Here is a 19,813-nt window from a genome sequence, read left to right as displayed (position 1 = left end):
AAGGAGTAGGAAAATAATAAGGTACAAAGGTAAGGTCAGCATATCGTAAATACTCGACATCCAATTGGCTCACAGCTTCTCACAGCAAAACCAAAACAAAACCCACAAAAACATGTGAACATGGTTCCTAGAAGCACTACCAGGTCATCTCCAGGTGACTTTTCACTTACCTTATTGGTACAAATTAAACAATTCTATTTTCTGCTTTCCATGACTTAACTAGAATCATGGCTACACAGAGAAGAAATATAAACTTACATATTTCTTTCTCTGTAAGTTATTTTGACAGGTGGCAGTCTATACATGGGGTACAAGAGATAAATGATGACTCCAAAACCCCCATGTTTTAAAAACAATTTCTGATAGTTCCATCTTTCCACTAAAAATACAATCCCCATGGTTATAGTCTGTGACGGACACTTATTCTGGTCTATAAAGTCAAGGGATTTTAGATCAATTTATTGAGCACAAAAATCTCAAACCCACCTGAAAAATAATTCACTCTACAAACTTTGTATAGCTCTTTAGATAAAACATAAATACATCTCGATGATTTGACAGATTTTATGGTAAAGGCACTAGTGGGAGGAGATCTGACAATAATATTACAAACTGCTCTTTAGATGTCAGGAAGCCTAATCACTGGATGGTCTTAATTTGTTGGAATAGCTATGGGAGAGGAGATACGAGCTACATAAACATGGTAAGAGAGTGTGATGTCATGGAAGATGGGGGCACTGCACTTTCTCCACTCTCACCCCCATCTTCTCACATCTACCAGGACGCTCACCAGTTTTACATTCGACGCAGATGAACTTTCCATCAGGGAATGATGTCAGTCCCAGGCACTCCAGGTGGAAGTGTTTGCAGCACTCTCCCTCGCAAGGAATCAGAGAATCCCCAGAGCTTTCACAGATCTGTAACATGGCAAAAAAAACCCAGCTGTGCTCAAACTGTAGCAGGCATCAGGACCACTGGGGGGGTCTGTTAAGACACAGATTACTGGGTCCACAGTTTCTGATTCAGCGGGTCTCGGGTGGGGCTCGAGAATCTGCATTTCCAATAAGCACCCTGACATGCCAATGCTGCTGGTCCTTGGCCCTCCCTTTGAGAACCGCTGAACCAGATAACTATTTCCAGACCCAATATGTATAAAGTTTAAAAGTCATACTTGATCTTTTATGATTCCTTCTTTGGAATCTGCATACTTTAACTCTTCTTCAGAGTGCAAAGCAGTATTTTTCAAAAAGGGTAAATATACATTAAAAACTTTAATACCAACTTCAATCTGAGAAGATGTTTTTGAAGTCAGCCATCTGCCATTTACTTCCAATTAATAAGGGAGCATCACAGTGAAGACTGGCACTTACACGTGAATAGTAAGTATTCCAACTCCGAAAGGGAAGAAAAGAGCCTGAAGTGGCTTGTAGATCTGTAGCTTGAAAGCAGTATCATAACTTAGAAAGATACTAACCTCTCAAACAGGAGGGAAGTGTATTACTGGCAGGATATTACAGCCTTTGTTTCAAGCTGCAGGACAGGTTGCCTGCCTACCTGACATACAGTGTCCTTCCTACTCATTCCAGTGCCTCTTCTTGACAAACTTGAGTCCACGGACTGCACATCAGAAACATCTGCATCTGCAGTAGCTGAAGGGCTATCGACTTGCTTTCCAAAGCCTACCTACATGGAAAACAGAACACATTTTTAAGAAAAACAAAAGTTTCCTCAAAATTAGGTGCTACGAAAATCCTAGTTAAGACTTGCTCAAAGAAACCTTCACACAACCTCTTCCTCCCTTCTAAAACCCCTGGATACCCAATGTCTGGTGTTTTGAGAGAAACTGTTACAATTAAAAAACTACGCTCCTGTTATGTAAGAGACCAGCAAAATTAAGAGACCCGTAAGTTACAAAATGACCAAAATGATTTCTTTTCTACCAGCATTTAAAAAACAATCCCCTGTTCTCGCCGAGAAAGTCAGGCAAAGCATTACTTGGTTGCTTGGTCTGGCAAAGCGAGACAACACTGCGCCCAGGCCCTGGGACATATTTACCTGCAGGTCACTCAGTCCTCTGGAATCGGAGTCAGACGTGTCTCTGTACGTGGAACTAGCCATTTCTACATCAGTTGAGGCGCGGCTCCTTTTCTTTAGAGGTTTACAGGAATCTGAAATCTCGCTGGCACCTTAATACAACACACCGAAATTAATCCTAAAATAGTACTTAAAGTTTGTTGTTTTAATTTTTTTGTGGGAGAATATTTTCTTTCCCCAAACTCATCTGTAGTGTGAAAAAAAGCATAGCTCTCTTTGTAACACTGAAGTCACGAGTCAAAATTTCATAAGCTTCTGACCTTCCTGATGGTGAGTGATGTAATTTACAACCGCTCTATTAAAACACTCAATTCCGTGCTCCTGCTCTAAAGCTATTTTCGGGCAACAGAGCCCAAGTTCCAACCTAAAAACCAATTCTATCAAAACTGCAGGACAGCTGATCGATTTGGAGCAATCCAAAGAACCATTCAATTTGGAGGGGGAAGACATAAAACCCAACACACTGTGTAGCTTACAAATATGGTCGCAGAGACACCTCCATCTTGTTTTTATTAGGGATGTGACAAATCTTTGATTTGTATTCGATTCGTACACGGATAGTGCCATTTTCCCCCGAATTTTGCAATTCAGTTGATTATTGCCCCCCAGATAAATCCTGGATGTTCACAATTGTTCATCTGAGACTTCCTGGGTGAAGGGCATTTACTGTGACCATTACAAGTGTTGCAGCACAGCTACATACGTCATGCCATCTAGGAGGCACAGTGCTGAGGGCTGTAAACAGACAATGTTCAAGTGCAGCCAAATCACGAAGAGCTGGATGAGAGGCCTCTGTGTGGACTTGGTGAGGGAAGGAATAAATATGAAAAAAAAAAAAAAAAGGCAGAGAATAGTGTGGAATTTTTTTTTTAAAACGGTGTGTAATACAAATCCAGCCAAAACAATAGTGCAAAAAGTTACAAAGCAACAATCTCTTGGGCTAATGCAGTATAGGCTATACAGAAACAGCCACGATGAAATGTGCAGATCAGGCACGGTGAATACCAAGGAACCAAGGAGACGGTTAATATTTCAACCCACAGTTTGTGTTTTAGATTTTTTTTTTCCCCCAAAATTTCCATACAACAAACAGACATCTAGATCAGCCCAGCAAGCTATGGTGGAAGTGTGCAGTCCAGAAGAGACCATGGAGAAACAGGTCTCCCGAGGCCATGAAGATCCGCAAAGGCTGAGCGGGAACAGCACTTGGTGTGCGGCACGGTCTGTGCAGGAGGATGTGGACCTCGTTAGACTGCTCAGGTTACTGGAACCTCGTTATCACATCCCATCCTACAAGGTTTTCACTGAATGTTTCCTTACATCTACAAATGAGGGTGCCTGCCCGTGTTAACGCTGATTAAAAAACACAAGTACACAAATCTATCTCCTTCATTGCTGGTGTATGGACCCAGAACACCACCACAAAATATTTCCTTGGCCTAAAAGATCACTGGATTAACAAGGAGTTTTAACAGAGGAACAGGAGTGCTGTACTGAGAGGCTTTCGAAGGGAAACACAGGTACCGCCATTTCCGATGAGTTTCTGAAAATGCTAGAAAAAGGACAGGCTGCCAAAGGCAGCCACCACGCTGTTCTCCATGATAACGGCACTAATGTTAAAAAAAATAAGAGCTTTTAATGATTGTAATGTATACAGTTTGGGCTGTTTGGCAAAACCCTGCAGATGTGCATTAATGACGCTTTATTTTTTAAAAAAAACAAAAACAAAAACAAAAAAAACCCAAAAACAGTCCATGTTGAAATTGATCAGTGTAAGTTAAACGGTGGTTTTTAGGCTGGACCCATGATTTAAGCTGTACCCATCCAGCTCAGACAAAAAAAAAAAAAAAAAAAGAAAAGAAAAAAAAAAATCATTTGAATGTTAAAGCAATTGTTCAGAGTCTTGAAAAAGAAATCAGGCAGGAAAATGCCCATAATGATGATTGGCAAAATCAAAATTGAAAACAAAGAAACTGTTTATCGAGCCGCCGACAAAGAAATCTTGCATGGAGACTACAAGTCTGGAGTTTCTGGGATGAAATTGTACAGGAATCTCAGTCCACAGTTTCCTCACTCGCTGCGGAGACGGAGCTGTCACTGAATCTGACAGAGCCCTGCACTCCCCGGTCCGCCGACCCTGTGGAATGGTGGAAACACAACGCAATCAGGCCTCCTAATCTCGCAGCGATCGCGATGTCTTTTCTTGGAGCTCCGCCAAGCAGTGTTCCCTCCGAGAGGCTGTTCAGTTCTGCTGAGGATCTCCACGGAGACCATCGCTGCAGACTTCTCCCCGAGAATGCAGAGAGGCTGGTGTTTTTTTTTTTTTTTTTTAAATAATGCAATTTGCCCAGAGTAAACTACAGGTATTAAATACAGTCTGATCTCACCAAAAACGCACGAATCATGCTATGGAGTTTGTACTGTAGTCAAATTGCACACAGAAAAGTACAGACTTAAGTTTAAGGTTTCTTAAACTTTGTGCATATCTCAAATAGATTCTGCATAAGGTCATCAAATAATGGCCATAAATATGCTACGAATCATTTTAATATACAAAAAGATTTTACAGCACTGTAAAAATAAATGTGGCAAGATTTTTTTTTTTCAATCAGGTTGTCTTGTCTGATTTGTCATAGTCCATGTTTGACCACTATTGACATAGCTACTATTCGGTATTCAGTCGAATACCAAAAAAAGTGGATTCGTCACATCCCTAGTTTATAAACCAGTGAAACCCCAGAATCTTATGGAGAAAAGTTGGAAACAGTATCAAGCCTACGTGGTGTTCTCCAATTTACCAAAACAAATAAGACTTTTCACATGGAGGCACAGAGTAAGATCAATTCTAAAAGACACACACGCACGCATGCGCGCACACACACACAAACACGGGAATACTTCAATTTCACACAAATTATCGACTGAAGAGCGACAAGTGATTTACAGAGACACACAAAAATACATGAAGTACAAATAATTCTTTCAAATTGTTTTTAATCAAGGAAATGCAGAGCAACATTATAATAACTCACCTTTTTGTAATCCAGTCTTCACTGTAGCCTGAGGAACTGTTTCAACCTGTTTGGACAGAAAAATACAGCATTAATGGGGAATTTTTTTTCACTTAATTAACAGAGGGAAAAAAATAATACTTCGATCAATCTAAGTAATGATGAGCGATTAATGTATCTGAAATCTGGACTCGGTCCCATTTTCTGGTAAAGTTCTCTGTCTCAGGGTCAGGGAGGGTTTAAATTCTAGCTGCCTGTGCTGGATACCAAGTGACAACACACAGCCACATGCTTTTGAGCAACGACCTTTCCCACCATTCCCTTGGTATATGAAAAGAACACAAATACTTTCCTCAGTGTCTGGGAGGCAGGAGAGGGGTTGTTTCTGCAACCAGCCCCGATGTTGCTATAAACCCCTCCCGCCCCAAAGACGTTAGGATAAATTTTTACTTACTATGATACTCAGGTTAATGTAACTCACGCCACTTTAAGACCCTTCCGCGCCTGCACTCACATCTAAGTTGCTGGGAATCAGGACCCTCTCTGTAGAGAGTGCTACAGGGCTCCATACAGCTGGAAGCTCAATACTTTTGCTGCTAGTACAAACTTAAGAAAATAAGTTTGTGATATTGCAAAAGCACTTTCTTGAGTGTCTTATGAACAGTGTCTTGATCCTACATTAGGAGAGCGAGATCAGAAGTTATTCTGCCAATGTTTATGTAAAACACGTGGTAATTTGAGGATTGAACCATTGGAATTAAAGAAAGGATGCCATTTGGAGGAGTACCTGCTTAAGCTATGAATTGGATTTAATGTTTCTCTGAGTGGTGAAATATGCATGTTGCAACACATTTTGTAAATATTTAAGGATTATTCTAAGCTTTTTAAAAAAATTTTTATTTTTTCTTTTACAACAAGTAAAAAAAACATACAACAGAAGTGCTTTTATAAGATACAATTAGTAATACAAATATAAAATCTTCTAAACAATCACTGGTATTGTTTTACTACTAACTGTAAACACAGTGGCATTAACAATCCATCCCAGCTTTGTGCTCATTCTCCTTATTAATTTTAGACTGACTGGTCACAGACTGAATTTGGGAACCAGCTGGCAAAATCACAACTTCATTTTGGAAAGGAATACTGGAGATCTGCAAGAGGTTAGAAAGATTTTTTGGAATATAATTTCCTAAGTATGAAAGCTAATTATGATAAATGAATGACAAATCAGGATATTATTTAAATTTTTGTTAAATATTTCTGGAAAAACTGTTTTACATGTCTGATGATACCATAGAGTACCCACAAAATCACCTCTTAAGTTTGGAAGTTTAAAATTCTGAAGGAAATAATTTAAATAGAAAACTTCACATTCTTCCATATTTAAGTGGTTTTAAAAATATAAAGCTTATTGGAACTAATACTATTCACAATTCTTTTTGTTTAGTAGCAGCTGTCTGGGTATAAAACTGGATATTCTTTCACTTTAACAAATTAAGAAAAATTCTGACTGTGAATTTAAGTTAAAGGAGTTAACGATTTCCAAACATTTCTTTGAAAAGGTAATTTAATATGCCTATTGCTGTATTGATTACACTGGCTGAATATCCTTCCGTCAAAATGCCCCTCCTTCTTTTTACATAAATAGTGTGTATCTGATAACTTAGTAACAGGTGAGTGCCATTCCACTGGGAAAATAACATTCCAAAAAATCTGTGATACCAACAGAAAAACCAGATCATCTATGATTATCTGTTTCTTAAATAAAACTCTTATAGGTAAATTAATTTGGTCTGTTTAAAAAATAAAAATAATATATACCAGCAGCTTAAACCAAAAATTAAAATTAAAAAAAAAAAGGGAACTCAATGATGGTTCCAAATAAAAATCACGAAAACATGAAATTATTTTGCTCGTAACTGAAATGTCAAAATCAATGTGAGGAATTCTTTAGAAGTCTTGTACCACTGACTTCCCATCTCCTGAAGGCTGATCGTTTTCTGTGAAAATGCTTGAAGCAGCATCACAGGGATGGTTGTATTAGGACTGGGCACTGGGATTCACCAGGACAGAAGCATTAGGTAGTCCGGAAAGGAAAGCCAGTGTGGGGGGAGTCTCTCTTTCTTTTAAGACACCAGCATAAGCCACAACACTCACAAATACGACGGTTAACCCTCTACATGTGGGAAGCCAACCTGCTCCTTTTTGATCTTCTTCTTTGGCACGACCTCAGTGGATTTCTCTGATTCGGAACGGGTTCTAATGGATCTTCTCTGTTGCTTCTTTTCTACTGAGCCTAAAAGACAATTCAAACGAACAAACAATAAAACCTCACTTGAGTAACTGACATTCAAGTAATTAAGATCTGACCAAATTCCTTCCTTTTCTTATCCATTACTTTTGGTCTTTTAACTATAACTCATTAAAAAAACTATTAAACACTTGGGAGTACATTAAAAAAATTGTATAGATCAAATTGTAAAAGTTGATGGGTTGAGACTAGGAGTCATAACGCACTCTGAACTATACAGATAAAGAGGGATTGGATTTTTAAAAATTGTAAAGTCAAACCAAAACAGCAGATAAACACATTTAGGTAATAATAATTGAAGGGATGAAGGGACTGAGGGGATGGATGAAAATGATTTTATTCTCAGTTGACATTAGGAATTAATGGTTCAAAATTCAATCGGTACTATGTATTTTGCATTTTAACAAATAAATTAATTCTACACGTAAAATGCTTAATAGTGCTAGGTGCTGGTTTTGCTATTGTTATATCATTAACAACCAAAGGGAAAAAAGCAGGAAAGGCACAAAAATGGGACTAAAACTGAATCATTAATTTGACTATCAAGGGACTTGTATAACTTAGAAATAATTAGTCATGGAAAACTAGTTGAAACAAATTATCAAGCTATTTAATATTAAATGGTGAAAAAAAGAAACTATGAAGATTTTTAAACAGTAAAATTCTTTGAAAGAAAACTCACATAGACCCCATTTTGGAAAGGATAAAACTTAAGATTGAAGGCCGCAATGTGAAGAAACACTAAGTCAGGAATGAATCACAGAATGATTCATTCTGTGACCTTAAGAAGGAATGATACCTTCAGCACAGCTGTTCTCCATCTTTTCAGTGCTTGGACCACCTAAACAGTCCTTGCTACATAATAATCACCTTGCAGAAGCTACCTCAATGAAGTGTTCCATATCACCTGTATATTTTCTGGTTTCATTGTTCTTGTTTATGTGGAAAGGGCTTTCCTCACCTTTGTTCAAAGCCAAAACAAAGAAGGATCCCACTACTTTTTGGGGGGAAGGAGTAGGTAGTTTGATGATAATGTATTGTTTCTGAGTTGTGCTTAATTAATTTCTAGCAAAGAAGTCACAAAATGAATGTGTCCTTTACTCTCACTCTTCTCCTTACAATGATGAAAATGTTAACTAAGACAACAGGTATCCTACCCTCACAGACACCTGAGTATTCCAGAGATTCACATTTCAGTATAGTCATCAACACTCAAGACCTACCAGGGAAGAGGAAAATGAAAATAGAACTGCGTAAAACAAACAAACAAAAAACCTTGTTTTGAGAATGACAACAAAATTGTTCTAGCAAGGGCAAATGATATTTGCTCTATTGTCTTACAAAGATTAGACAATGTGGTGACTCCGTAAAATTATTCTGAAAGCTACCCGAAGAACATATACATTCTACTACATTTAAAGACACTAAAAAGTATTATATTTATGTTCTAAGAGAGGAGAAGTGAGCATCTCTGGATTTGGAAAATAGCTTAGAAATCTGGTAGAAATGCAGATACAACTCCTCAAACCATAGAAATGTAGCAGTGCCACACATCCTATGTAGCACCTAAATTTACTAAGAAAAGGCTGGAGAATTCCCCATGAGTAGTTAACACCAAATGAGATAATGGTACAATTGGTTTCTGAAGGGAGATCGGGTCTCTTTTCTGACTTTTCAACTACTGAAGTTATTTTCGCAAGGAACAAAATGGTCATGTAAAAAGATAAAATATGCTTATCAACTACGGCTGGTAACCAAATTTAAACCAAGGTCAAAGCTTTAGAGCGCTCATCCCTAAATTAAGGCTGCAACGTTAATTTACAATCTCATTACATTATGTCTGCCTGAGGAAGGAACTGGGCTTTTTCTTGATATAAAGAATTATAACCTTCCACCTTTAGCTTTCACTAGAAAAGAAAAAAAAAAGAAGGAAAAGAAGAAAATCCACAGCAGAACTTAAATTGAAATGAAAAGACTACATGAAGATAAAATGTTCAGTAGCTGAGGGGCAGAAAAAACAATCTCCATTAAAAGTAAAAGTTTAATATTTAAGATCAATCTAATATCCTATGAAGAATTTACTTTCTCCCTAGTTCGGAGAATGCAGATGTTTAAGTAATGATCCTCCTAGTCTAAATATCACACTTACATTCAGACAAATTACTAACAGTTTAACAGTAAACAGTTTAACAATAAACTAACAGTTTAACAGTAAAGAAAGATGACAAAACTGATAGACCTAACTACAGAGCACTGAGGCCAAAAGAGTCTTGTGGTATCAAAGAAGGTAACAAACATTTTCAATTATGGCTAATTAATGCAAAATCTTCTAAGTCCATTATTCATTGCTTCATTATAATTTCATTTTTTATACAGTATTTTGAAGTGATACAAGTTGCAAATCTGGTTCTGGACTTTGCTACTCCCTCCTTACCTTACTGCAGCTTCCTTTCCCAACTCATTGTTGAATAAAGGCATTCTATTTACTATGCCCTGTCCCATACGTGGCAACACCTTTCCCCATCCTGCAGCCCTTTCTTGAAAATAAAGGGCTGCAAGTTCTTTCCTGAATAATGATTGTTTTAATTTAGCTTTTATAATAAGAAGAATCTTACTCAAAATTTCCCTTACAAAAATACTTACCCCTTAGTGCCACTCAATTACAGGTTTGCCTGAGCTACTACTGATCCAAGATTACTACCTTGGGTCTTAAGACTTTAATCCTTCTAGAAAATTATTTGGTCACTTCTTAGATTCCAAAAAAAAATGTGAAAGAACAAATTGAAACAAACTCCTTCCTCCTAAGATTTCAAATGACCAAGTTAGTGGGTATCTAACTCTTTTCTTAACAGCTGTATGCAGCAGGAATACTGTTATATAAACCAAATCCACCAGACACTCAATTAAGCTTCTATAAGATCCTCAGTCAGTCTCTTAATAAAAATTACTTTGCCTATTCCAAAGGCACGATCTTACTAAATACAGGCATTTCTTCTTTGAGCAACAATAATGTAGCTTGATTTTCAATTCATGGTATCTGTTAATCAGAGAAGATTATAAGAGAGCTAGGTCCGAACCCCTCAACTGCTGACATCTAGCACACCTAAGAATAATGGAAAGAGTGTGGGCATCTACCAATTTGTGTCCAATAGGGGATAAAGGAGGAAATAGTAAGAATGTGTTAATAGTGCTGGAAAATTAAAGCTGTTATTCTCATGCAGAGAGATCATCAAATGGTGCATCTAGTCAGATATGTACAGACTGTATAACTATAGTCTTTTCATTATAGAATCCTATTATTTAAATTCCTGTAGGAAAAATAACTATTACTATCAATAAAGCTCTCTGGCCCCTAAACCATTCTTTCCTATTGAAATAATCACTTTTATGATTTCATTTTTAAAATATAATTTGATTTTGATAGGAACAGAGCTGCCATGTGACAGTCAAGCAGAACCAAGAACTCCAATGGGAACGTACTCTACATTCATACCCACCTGCAGGACCAGATGCTGTTTCCGGAGATGACATATTCTGAGTTGCCTTTTCATTCCTCTGGTTTGGTGTAGAAATTATAAGTCTGTCTTGTCCCCTGACACTTATTTCTGTTTTGTTACCAATTCCCTTCAAAATAAGGCAAATTAAAAAATAGGTGATTACCAGGCAAATGGCATCATTGGCTTATAAAGATGCCTTAAGACCATCATAATGTGCTTGGATTTTTTTTTTTTTTTTTTGCGGTACGTGGGCCTCTCACCGCTGTGGCCTCTCCCGTTGCGGAGTACAGGCTCCGGACGCGCAGGCTCAGTGGCCGTGGCTCACGGGCCCAGCCACCCCGTGGCACGTGGGATCCTCCCGGACCGGGGCACGAACCCGTGTCCCCTGCATCGGCAGGTGGCCTCTCAACCACTGCGCCACCAGGGAAGCCCTGTGCTTGGATTTTATATGGTCTTTGATTGCAGTTAATTTATTATCTTAGCCATTATCAGAACAATTTTATTAAGTCATCAGGATGTACTCTAAAATGTACAATGAGACTATGTGGGGGAAAAAAACCTGTTTTCTAAGTCCAGATGATGAATATCACTAAAAAATAAACCTGTATCATCTAATTTTCTGTCAAAACCAAAATATTTTCTGGTCTGAATAGTCTCTCCCTTTACCCATATCACAGTAAGAGAACTATAGTCATTTTCATGTGGTAAAGTACCCTACTACAGGTAAAAATATCAACACGTCTTTGAAAGACAAGGATATCCTTAGATTACAGAAGTGTGATGAAAATGTGCACCCCATAAGCAATCTGGAGCAGAGAGAAGGCAGGGAGAATTACAGTTCTGTCTCATTTTAGGTATTTTTAGTGCAGTGAAATAAAGGAGTGATTTATAAATATAGTATATGTATTTTTAAAGCTTTCATTTTTAAAAGGTCAGTTTTATCTCAAATTTGATTTAAATAGCACTCTTTGGGGGGGGGGTGACAAAGCTTGATTTGTGCATCCAAAAGCAGATAAAAACCAGCTCCAAGAATGAAGCCAATTCGCATTCGAAAAAGATACAAAGTATTTACTTGCGAGTCAAAGCTGTCAACAGAACCAAGTGGGGACTGTAACTTAAGTTTTTCCAAGGAGCTTCGCCTTACTGAAATCGGTTGAACCTATAGGCAGAAACAGGTTAACAGAGGACCCTTATGCTTCTCTTTAGGAAAATATATCACCAATGAGGTGCACCTATATTTATTTTAATGTGCATAAGACAACGTTAGGAAATCAGCACAGAATTCTTTAAACAGCACACATCCATGAGGTGCCACTGAATTTGGATTCACAAGCCCACAGTTGTGGTGTCGGCTGGGAGGGTAGTGAAGAGGTACACGGAATAGAAAGTACAAATGTTGTAAAAGAGTTTTAAAGTCTTCAACCTAAAGTGTAAGCGCCCTAAATGGAGGCCCAGGGCTGTCTGAGGGAGGCATTCCGTTTGAAGAGGCTACTTTCACCCCGTTACACAAGCTGTCACCACAGTTCATTGTGACAGAACAAACACAGTTCTGGTACTTCTCTAAAATGTACGAGCTATCGCAGGTCAACATGAGCCAAACAAAACTGCTGGTGCAACCAAACAGAGCAACAGGTATAATGATTACAACGGTTAATTCAGATAACTGACAGAAATGATTTAATAAGAAGCATACTTTGCAACTAAGAAAAACTAACCACACAAACCAGAAACAGGCAAAGTGCCCAGTTTTTTTCCATCATTTTAGGGAGCTCAGCTCAATTTTGGCTGCACAGCTCAAGATTAATCTAGTACAGATGGGGATATTACAAAAGAGAGAAAAAAAAAGAAGAAAAGCAAAGCTTTTTTGCCTATGTCTTTTTTGCCCCCATCTTAAACAGAGTAAACTGACTGTACATTTCAAGTGCAGTGAATACAAAGGGTATTCAAATTATGACCTTGTGTTGTTTGGGTTTTTTTTTTTTGCGGTACGCGGGCCTCTCACTGTTGTGGCCTCTCCCGTTGCGGAGCACAGGCTCTGGACGCGCAGGCTCAGCGGCCATGGCTCACGGGCCCAGCTGCTCCGCAGCATGTGGGATCTTCCCGGGCCGGGGCACGAACCCGTGTCCCCTGAATAGGCAGGCGGCCTCTCAACCACTGCGCCACCAGGGAAGCCCTGGGGTTTTTTTAAATGCCAAGGTTGACTACTTACTAGATACCTAGGTTCCCCCAAAAAACCCATGAGAAAAGAAGGTACCTTCGTTGAATAAACAAACTGATCGATAAATTTCCCATCTCCTGTAGCATTCTGAAGAGCAAACACTTGTTCAATTTTCACAACTGGAGACATGTTACACTTCTGCAAATCCAGGCTCCCTTTGTGCATTGTGATGGAAGCTGGTAAGGATTTCCTCGCAGCTGCCGTTTTCCAGGCTACTTTAACGGGAGGTGGTTCGTCCTCTTCCACGCTTGTGTGCCGCCTCTGGCTGTGTCTCCGAATTTCAGTACCTGATAGTGAGGAGGCCGCCTCGCCTGCACTGGTCTGTTCTGGCTGAGTATTCAGCACTGATCTTGGCCTTCGGGTTTTTTTAACTTCAGCCTTGGAGGCAACATTCTTTTTTGCTTGGGATAAAGCCTCCTCAGGCTGTTTATCAATGTAGATAAAAGTATACTGTTCAATTCTTTCCTCCCGGGTCATTTTCAACGCTTTCTCTGCGTGGGCAATGCCGATATCCCACTGAGCACGTTCTCTCTGAGGCCGGGGTTTCCGAATCTGTAAAGAAAGATACAGGCATTATGGAACATGCTTTAATCTAATAGGGACAGTTAAAAAAACATGTATTTCCCATGTGGTCTTATCATCTTTCCAGGTATGCATAAACATCTTCAGGGTCTTCAGTCAAACAAGGGAAATGTTCTAACTCCATGACTTTGATGAATCAGCGCTGCTATCAAGGACATGCAGGTCCACTCTTTTACAGTAAACCCTTCTTTGTTGCCCACTCTGCTGGACAAGTCCCTCCAAGAGGGAGTCGTCCTCCTCATGTCACATTCCTAAAAAGCTGGCAGTGATGATGGCAGAGAGAAGAAAGATTACAGAAAGGATAACTTTCAGGGGCCAATAAAACACTAACATTAAAGACAACACCCTAAAGCTCAGGGGTGCCACACAGACCACAGCAAAGCTAAGTAAGTGGCACAGAGCCAGCATTTGGAGCTGAGCGGCCAGCCTGTGCCAGAATGCAAACAGGGGCAGAATGCAGAGAAAGGGGAGCCCCGAGGAACACGTGGAAATCGATACAACACAAGAAAACAGGATCGTATGAGAGGAAAAATAAACCTGCATCACAGTTTCCAGAGTCCTGATCAGAAGACTTTGGATTGGCAAAACAGGTAAGAAAATTTTGAATAAAGGTATGTGAGATGAGCAAAGCAATTAGGAATTATCCAGGGGGTTAGACTGAGGTAGCCAGAAATTAGCTAATGAAACAAGGAGACGGTACAGTATATGTCAAACACTGTTAAACACTGTGAAGTGTTAAGTTTGATAAAAGTAATCAAAATCCTCTGTGAAAATATTTAGCTTAGAGTGAAAATATTTCTGAATCACCAGAGGCCCACACTAAATTAGTTGAGTTTAAAAATCTCGACCAGACAGATTATCAAGAGTTCATGTCAAAATTCTAGTATGTCCACCACCACAACAAACATCTTTAGTTCCATCACTAGTGTGACCTTGGTTGAACCCGCTACTTAAGGGTTCTGTGCCTCAATTTCTTCATCTGCAGAAATAGGAATAACAGTATCTACCTCACCAAAGTTGTAATGAAGATTAAATGGATTAATACATATATAAAATGCTTAAAAACAGTGCCTGTCTCAGAGTAAGTACTAAATATTTTTAAAACCTTACTTTCATAAAACAATTTTGCTAAATAAGAATAAAGGGGAATTAGGGGAAAATGCTGAAATAGGAAAAAACATAAAAATCTCTGACAAAATCCTCATTTCACTAGCATCTACTAGACTATGTACATTTGAATTCAATTCAAAATAGAATCCAAAATTGTATTAAGCAGATAAAGTTTTCAGTAGGACTATAATGTTGTTTATATGACATATAAAATTTATTGACACACAATGAATTATTAAAATTGAGCTTAGGGGACTAAAATAAGTCATTCTAATTGCTTGAATTCAAGTATGAAAAGCTCTACTAAATTATTAAGTCCTTTACAGTCCACATTCAATTGACCATGTTCCTATGTCATCAGTCACCTTCTGTTTCTCAGAGTGATTGCTGGCTTGTCTGGTCGCCTCGGCCAGTAGTTCTTCATACTGTTTGTGACCTTTGTACTCTCGGACCCGCTTTTCGTGAACCCACGCCCTCTCTGGCTGGTTGCTAAAAAATTGGACGTGATATTCCCGGGCACCTGTAAGTAAAAATTCTTATTAGCCCTTTCAGAGCATAAGCAGCCACATATACTTTGCCAAAAATGTGGACCTAAGCCAGGTTCCCTAGTTTACTCCTATTAAAACGTGTCATTTTTGGATCGTCCAAAGATGTAATCCAACATCTACCAATAACACAATTGTTACTGTAAAAATCACCCCAAATGATTAAACTTGGTACAGCAAGTTTTAAGAGAAAAAAAAAAAAAAATCAGAAATTCTGCTGTCAGATTTGTTACCTTGGTTACACAATTTATATTTACTGGCCTCAAACCTTTTTACAAACAAATCTGGGTACAAATAAATAATTTTTCCTTCAAAAAAATGCATAACATATTTTCTTGGACTTTCAAAAGCCAATTGCTGGTCAAACTGCTTTTCTAATGACAAAAACGTGTGGCGCACAGACCTGGGGGTGGTAAGGGGAGGACAGGCTACTGAGACTCTCCCAGGGATCCTGCAAGGTCAAAACCATCTTCACAATAACACCAAGATGTTGTCTTTTTCATGATGTTGACATTTGCACTTAATACAGCAAAAGCAATGGTGGGTCAGACTGCTGGCATCTCAGCACAAATAAAGGCAGCGATGACACCAAATTATACTAGTGCCGTATCCTTCACAGCCATATGCTGGCAGTTACAAACAAACAAACAAAAAAGCCAGTTTTACTTAATATCCTTGATGAAGCAGTAAAAATTACTTTTACTAAATCTCAACCCTTGAACACGTCTTTCTAGTATTCCTTGTGACAAAATGGGAAGGGTGCATAAAGCACTTCTGCGCGCTGCAAGTATGAAGATTGCCTTGAGGGAAAGTACTTCTGGGATTGAACTGCAAGGTGAACTGGCCACTTCTTCATGGAGCATGACTAAGAGAAAAACTACGGTTATTTGAACTTGAGAATTTGGCAGGTATTTTCTCAAAAGTGAACAAGCAAGTTTGTCACTTCAAGGAAAACAGCTGATAGTATTTGTTGCCAATAATAAAATTTGATCTTCCAAGAAAAATCAAAATATTGGAAAACTAGTATCTGCCCCTATGAGTCTTCCAATTTCCAAATAATCTAAGAATTTTCTGATGAAGTAAGTGGTGACAACGAATGTGATTTTAAAAATATCTATAAAGGAATGTGTCAACATTTGGAAGATATGCATGCAATATTTTTTAAATGGCCAATGTATGATGTTACAAAGTCATGAAAGGCAAATGATCCATTCAAAGTGCAAGGCAGAAACCAAGTACAAAAAGTTTATTGATAGGATTTCAGATTCCATATTGCAACTACCCCACCACTTGCTGAGTTTGGGGGCAATATCAAAGAAATATACCCACAGTTATCTGAAAAGGCTATTATTAAAATACTCTTCCCTTTTCCAACTACACATCTGTGTGAGGCCAGATTATCTTCATTTTCTTCAACCAAAACAACAAACCATAACAGACTGAATGTAGAAGCAGATATGAGAATCTAGTGTCTTCAGTTAAGCCAGTCATTAAAGAGATTTGCAAAAATGTAAAAATACCATTCTTCTCAATTTTTTTGCTTGAGAAAATATTTTTCATAAAAACAGAATTAATAATATAACATACAGTAGCTTTTTAAAAATGAATTGGTAAATATTTAAAATTTTTCTCAGCTTTAATTTCTAAATTAACATCAACAGTAATAGATATAACCTATGTAAACAAAAGCATTTAGAGTCCTCAAATTTTAAGAGTAAAAGGGGTTCTGGGACCAAAACACCTGAGAACCACTGCTCTCTGGCGGTGCCACTCTGAGTGTGGTTCCCAGGGCAAACCAGTCTGCCACAAAACAAGCAGAGAAGGTAAGAGTGAGCATTTAGAAACTATGATAATTTAACATTGCGTGACATCTAGGCCCATGATCAGGGATCCTGTACCGTGTATTTTTTTTGTAAGGGGAGGCCTTTCATTTCCCAAATAGTTAATTTTATCGTATTTTACGGAAGTATTGGTCCATGGTGGACTGGAAAATTTTTTTAAAAGAGCAAAAAACTAGTCCTTTACCAATAACAGTTGAAAAACATCACTGTAAAGAAAATGTCTCAGGTCAACAGAGAAATGTGAAAACTGGTCCTCTTGGGGAATCCAAGATAAGGCAGGTATGGAGAGAAGGACAAGCAGATCTTGACAAAGTATGGGTATCAGCGTGAACTCAACTGACTGAGTTACAGGAAAAGGATTATATCTTGGATTTGAAATTTTTAAATTTTATTAGACATTAACGGGAGATTACTTAAGGAATTATTTTTAAACCAAATTAAAATTTCATATGTAAAATAGCCTGTGAGAAAAGAGAAACATACACAACTTGGTTTTCCATATCATCTCATCTGAGAAGAGCCAAGCATAAATTTGACTGTAATCAATCAAAGAAGGTTTATTAAAAGTCCAAGCGTTTTGGAGGACAAGAACAAAAATACAGCCTCAACTAATAGGTAGGTCTGGAGGTCAGGGTGGTGGGTACAAGCAGTAGGGTTACAAGAACACAGGACAGGTGAAAGCGGGCTTCTCGTTTTGTCCCGAGGCCGCGGGGCTCGTTTCTGGCACCATGGCGCCAAGGGCCTCCCCAAATCCTTACGCCGATTATAACAAATCCCTGGCTGAAGGCCACTCTGATTCTGCTGGGATGACTACCGAATTCTCACAACTCCTGAACAATAAGATTCGAGAGCTTCTTCAACGAATGGAGAGAAGCCTAAAGTCTGCGGACACTCGGGACAGCATTGTTTACACTGGCTGGGCAGGTATTGCTGTGCTTTACTTACACCTCTAGGATGTGTCTGGGGGCCCTACCTACCTACAGATGGCACATGGCTATGTAAAGCAAAGTCCGAACTATCCGACCAAGCATTCCATCACCTTCCTTTGTGGGGATAGGGGCCCCCTGGAAGTGGCCGCTGTGGTGCATCACAAGATGAACAATGAGAAGCGGGCAGAGGACTGCATCGTCCAGCTAATTCACCTAAATAAGACTGATCCCCATATGCTCCAAATGAAATGCTCTATGGTCGAATGGGCTACATCTATGCTCTTCTCTTTGTGAAGAAGAACTCTGGAGTGGAAAAGATTCCTCAAAGCCATGTTCAGCAGATTTGTGAAACAGTCTTAAACCTCTGGAGAAGACCTAGCTAGAAAGACTCCACTGGTGTATGAATGGTACCAAGAATACCATGTCGGGGCTGCTCATGGCCTGGCAGGAATTTATTCTGAGGCAGCCCAGCCTTCAAGTGAGCCATGGGAAGTTACACAGTTTGGTCAAGCCTAGTGTAGACTACGTCTGCCAGCTGAAATTCCCTTCCGGCAATTACCCTCCTCGTGTGGACAATACTCGGGGATCTGCTAGTTCACTGGTGCCACGGTTCTCCTGGGGTAATCTACATGCCCATTCAGGCCTATAAGGTGTTCAAAGAGGAACAGTCTCTCAATGATGCCTATCAGCGTGCTGATGTGATCTGGCAGTGTGGCTCGCTGAAGAAGGGGTACGGGCTGTGCCACGGCGCTGCAGGGAATGCCTACGGCCTTCCTGTCGCTGCACAACCTCACGCAGGACGCAAAGTACCTGTACAGGGCCTGTAAGTTCGCTGAATGGTGCTTAGATTATGGAGAACACAGATGCAGCACACCAGACACTCCCTTCTCCCTCTTTGAAGGAACGGCTGGAACAATTCATTTCTTGGCTGACCTCCTAGTGCCCACAAAAGCCAGGTTCCCTGCATTTGAACTGTAAAAGGAAAGTCCCCTCACTGCAACTCACTGCATGAGCCTCTCTATACATCAAACCCGGGCTAAAGCAACAATAGAGTCAAACTGTGTACTTTAGTTGATTTTTTTTTCCAGAATATGTCTTTAGTTCAGTTCCTTTTTATTATTTACTTTTATTTTAAGATATCCAGGGAAATCTTAATTAACTTCAGTTTCTCCTAAAGGGAGGGTAGGTGATGTGTACAGTATTTTGAGAGCATATATGCATTTATTTCAGAACTTGGAGGCAGTCGTATTCTTTACTCAAGCTTATGAATATAACCATCTGTTACGGTTCTAAAAATGTTTAAAAGAAACTAAATGTAGATAAATACATGCTTATCACTGGATATTGACATCCACCTCTTCCCTTTAGTATGTTTTTTATGACACTTTTATGACTTTGCTTTTCTCTGAGTGGTTGATTATGAAACGGGACAAAAATATAACTATATGCTTCCAGGTCAAAAATTGAAAGAGTTGCCAACTGGGCTAGGGACCTAAACACCATTTTTCAGATTCACAATGCTTAAACTAGAGATAAACATACTTTCAAATTTGCCTCTTTTTGTTAGTAGAGCATGCAGGCTCTACAATCCAACATTTTTATCAAAAACTTCTGAAATGTGATGGTCGTTATATGAAAATTCTGATTTGAAGGTTATTTCTAGATAAGCTAA

The 19,813-nt window shown here is 38.9% G+C and overlaps 1 protein-coding gene and 1 pseudogene across 6 annotated transcripts in view; one reads left to right on the top strand and one right to left on the bottom strand.

Moving 5' to 3' along the window:
- NSD3 (nuclear receptor binding SET domain protein 3) overlaps positions 1–19,813 on the bottom strand; it is a 108,046-nt gene that overhangs the window by 32,967 nt on the left and 55,266 nt on the right. For 5 of the 6 annotated variants that reach the window (XM_060001352.1, XM_060001351.1, XM_060001349.2 and 2 more), the window contains 8 exons: positions 15,192–15,346; positions 13,171–13,686; positions 10,917–11,043; positions 7,304–7,404; positions 5,127–5,172; positions 2,056–2,186; positions 1,555–1,683; positions 791–917 (listed from right to left, as the gene is read on the bottom strand). In XM_060001352.1, the coding sequence (XP_059857335.1) occupies positions 791–917; positions 1,555–1,683; positions 2,056–2,186; positions 5,127–5,172; positions 7,304–7,404; positions 10,917–11,043; positions 13,171–13,686; positions 15,192–15,346 (1,332 nt within the window). Of the gene's footprint in view, positions 1–790; positions 918–1,554; positions 1,684–2,055; positions 2,187–2,660; positions 4,232–5,126; positions 5,173–7,303; positions 7,405–10,916; positions 11,044–13,170; positions 13,687–15,191; positions 15,347–19,813 lie in introns of those variants that run through there. The other variant, XM_060001354.2, reaches the window with a different exon arrangement.
- On the top strand, positions 17,903–19,238 carry LOC132417636 (glutathione S-transferase LANCL1-like; annotated as a pseudogene).

Source organism: Delphinus delphis, chromosome 21, assembly GCF_949987515.2.
Source record: "Delphinus delphis chromosome 21, mDelDel1.2, whole genome shotgun sequence".
NCBI classification, from domain to species: domain Eukaryota; kingdom Metazoa; phylum Chordata; class Mammalia; order Artiodactyla; family Delphinidae; genus Delphinus; species Delphinus delphis.
This window is presented reverse-complemented; position numbering and strand designations above follow the sequence as displayed.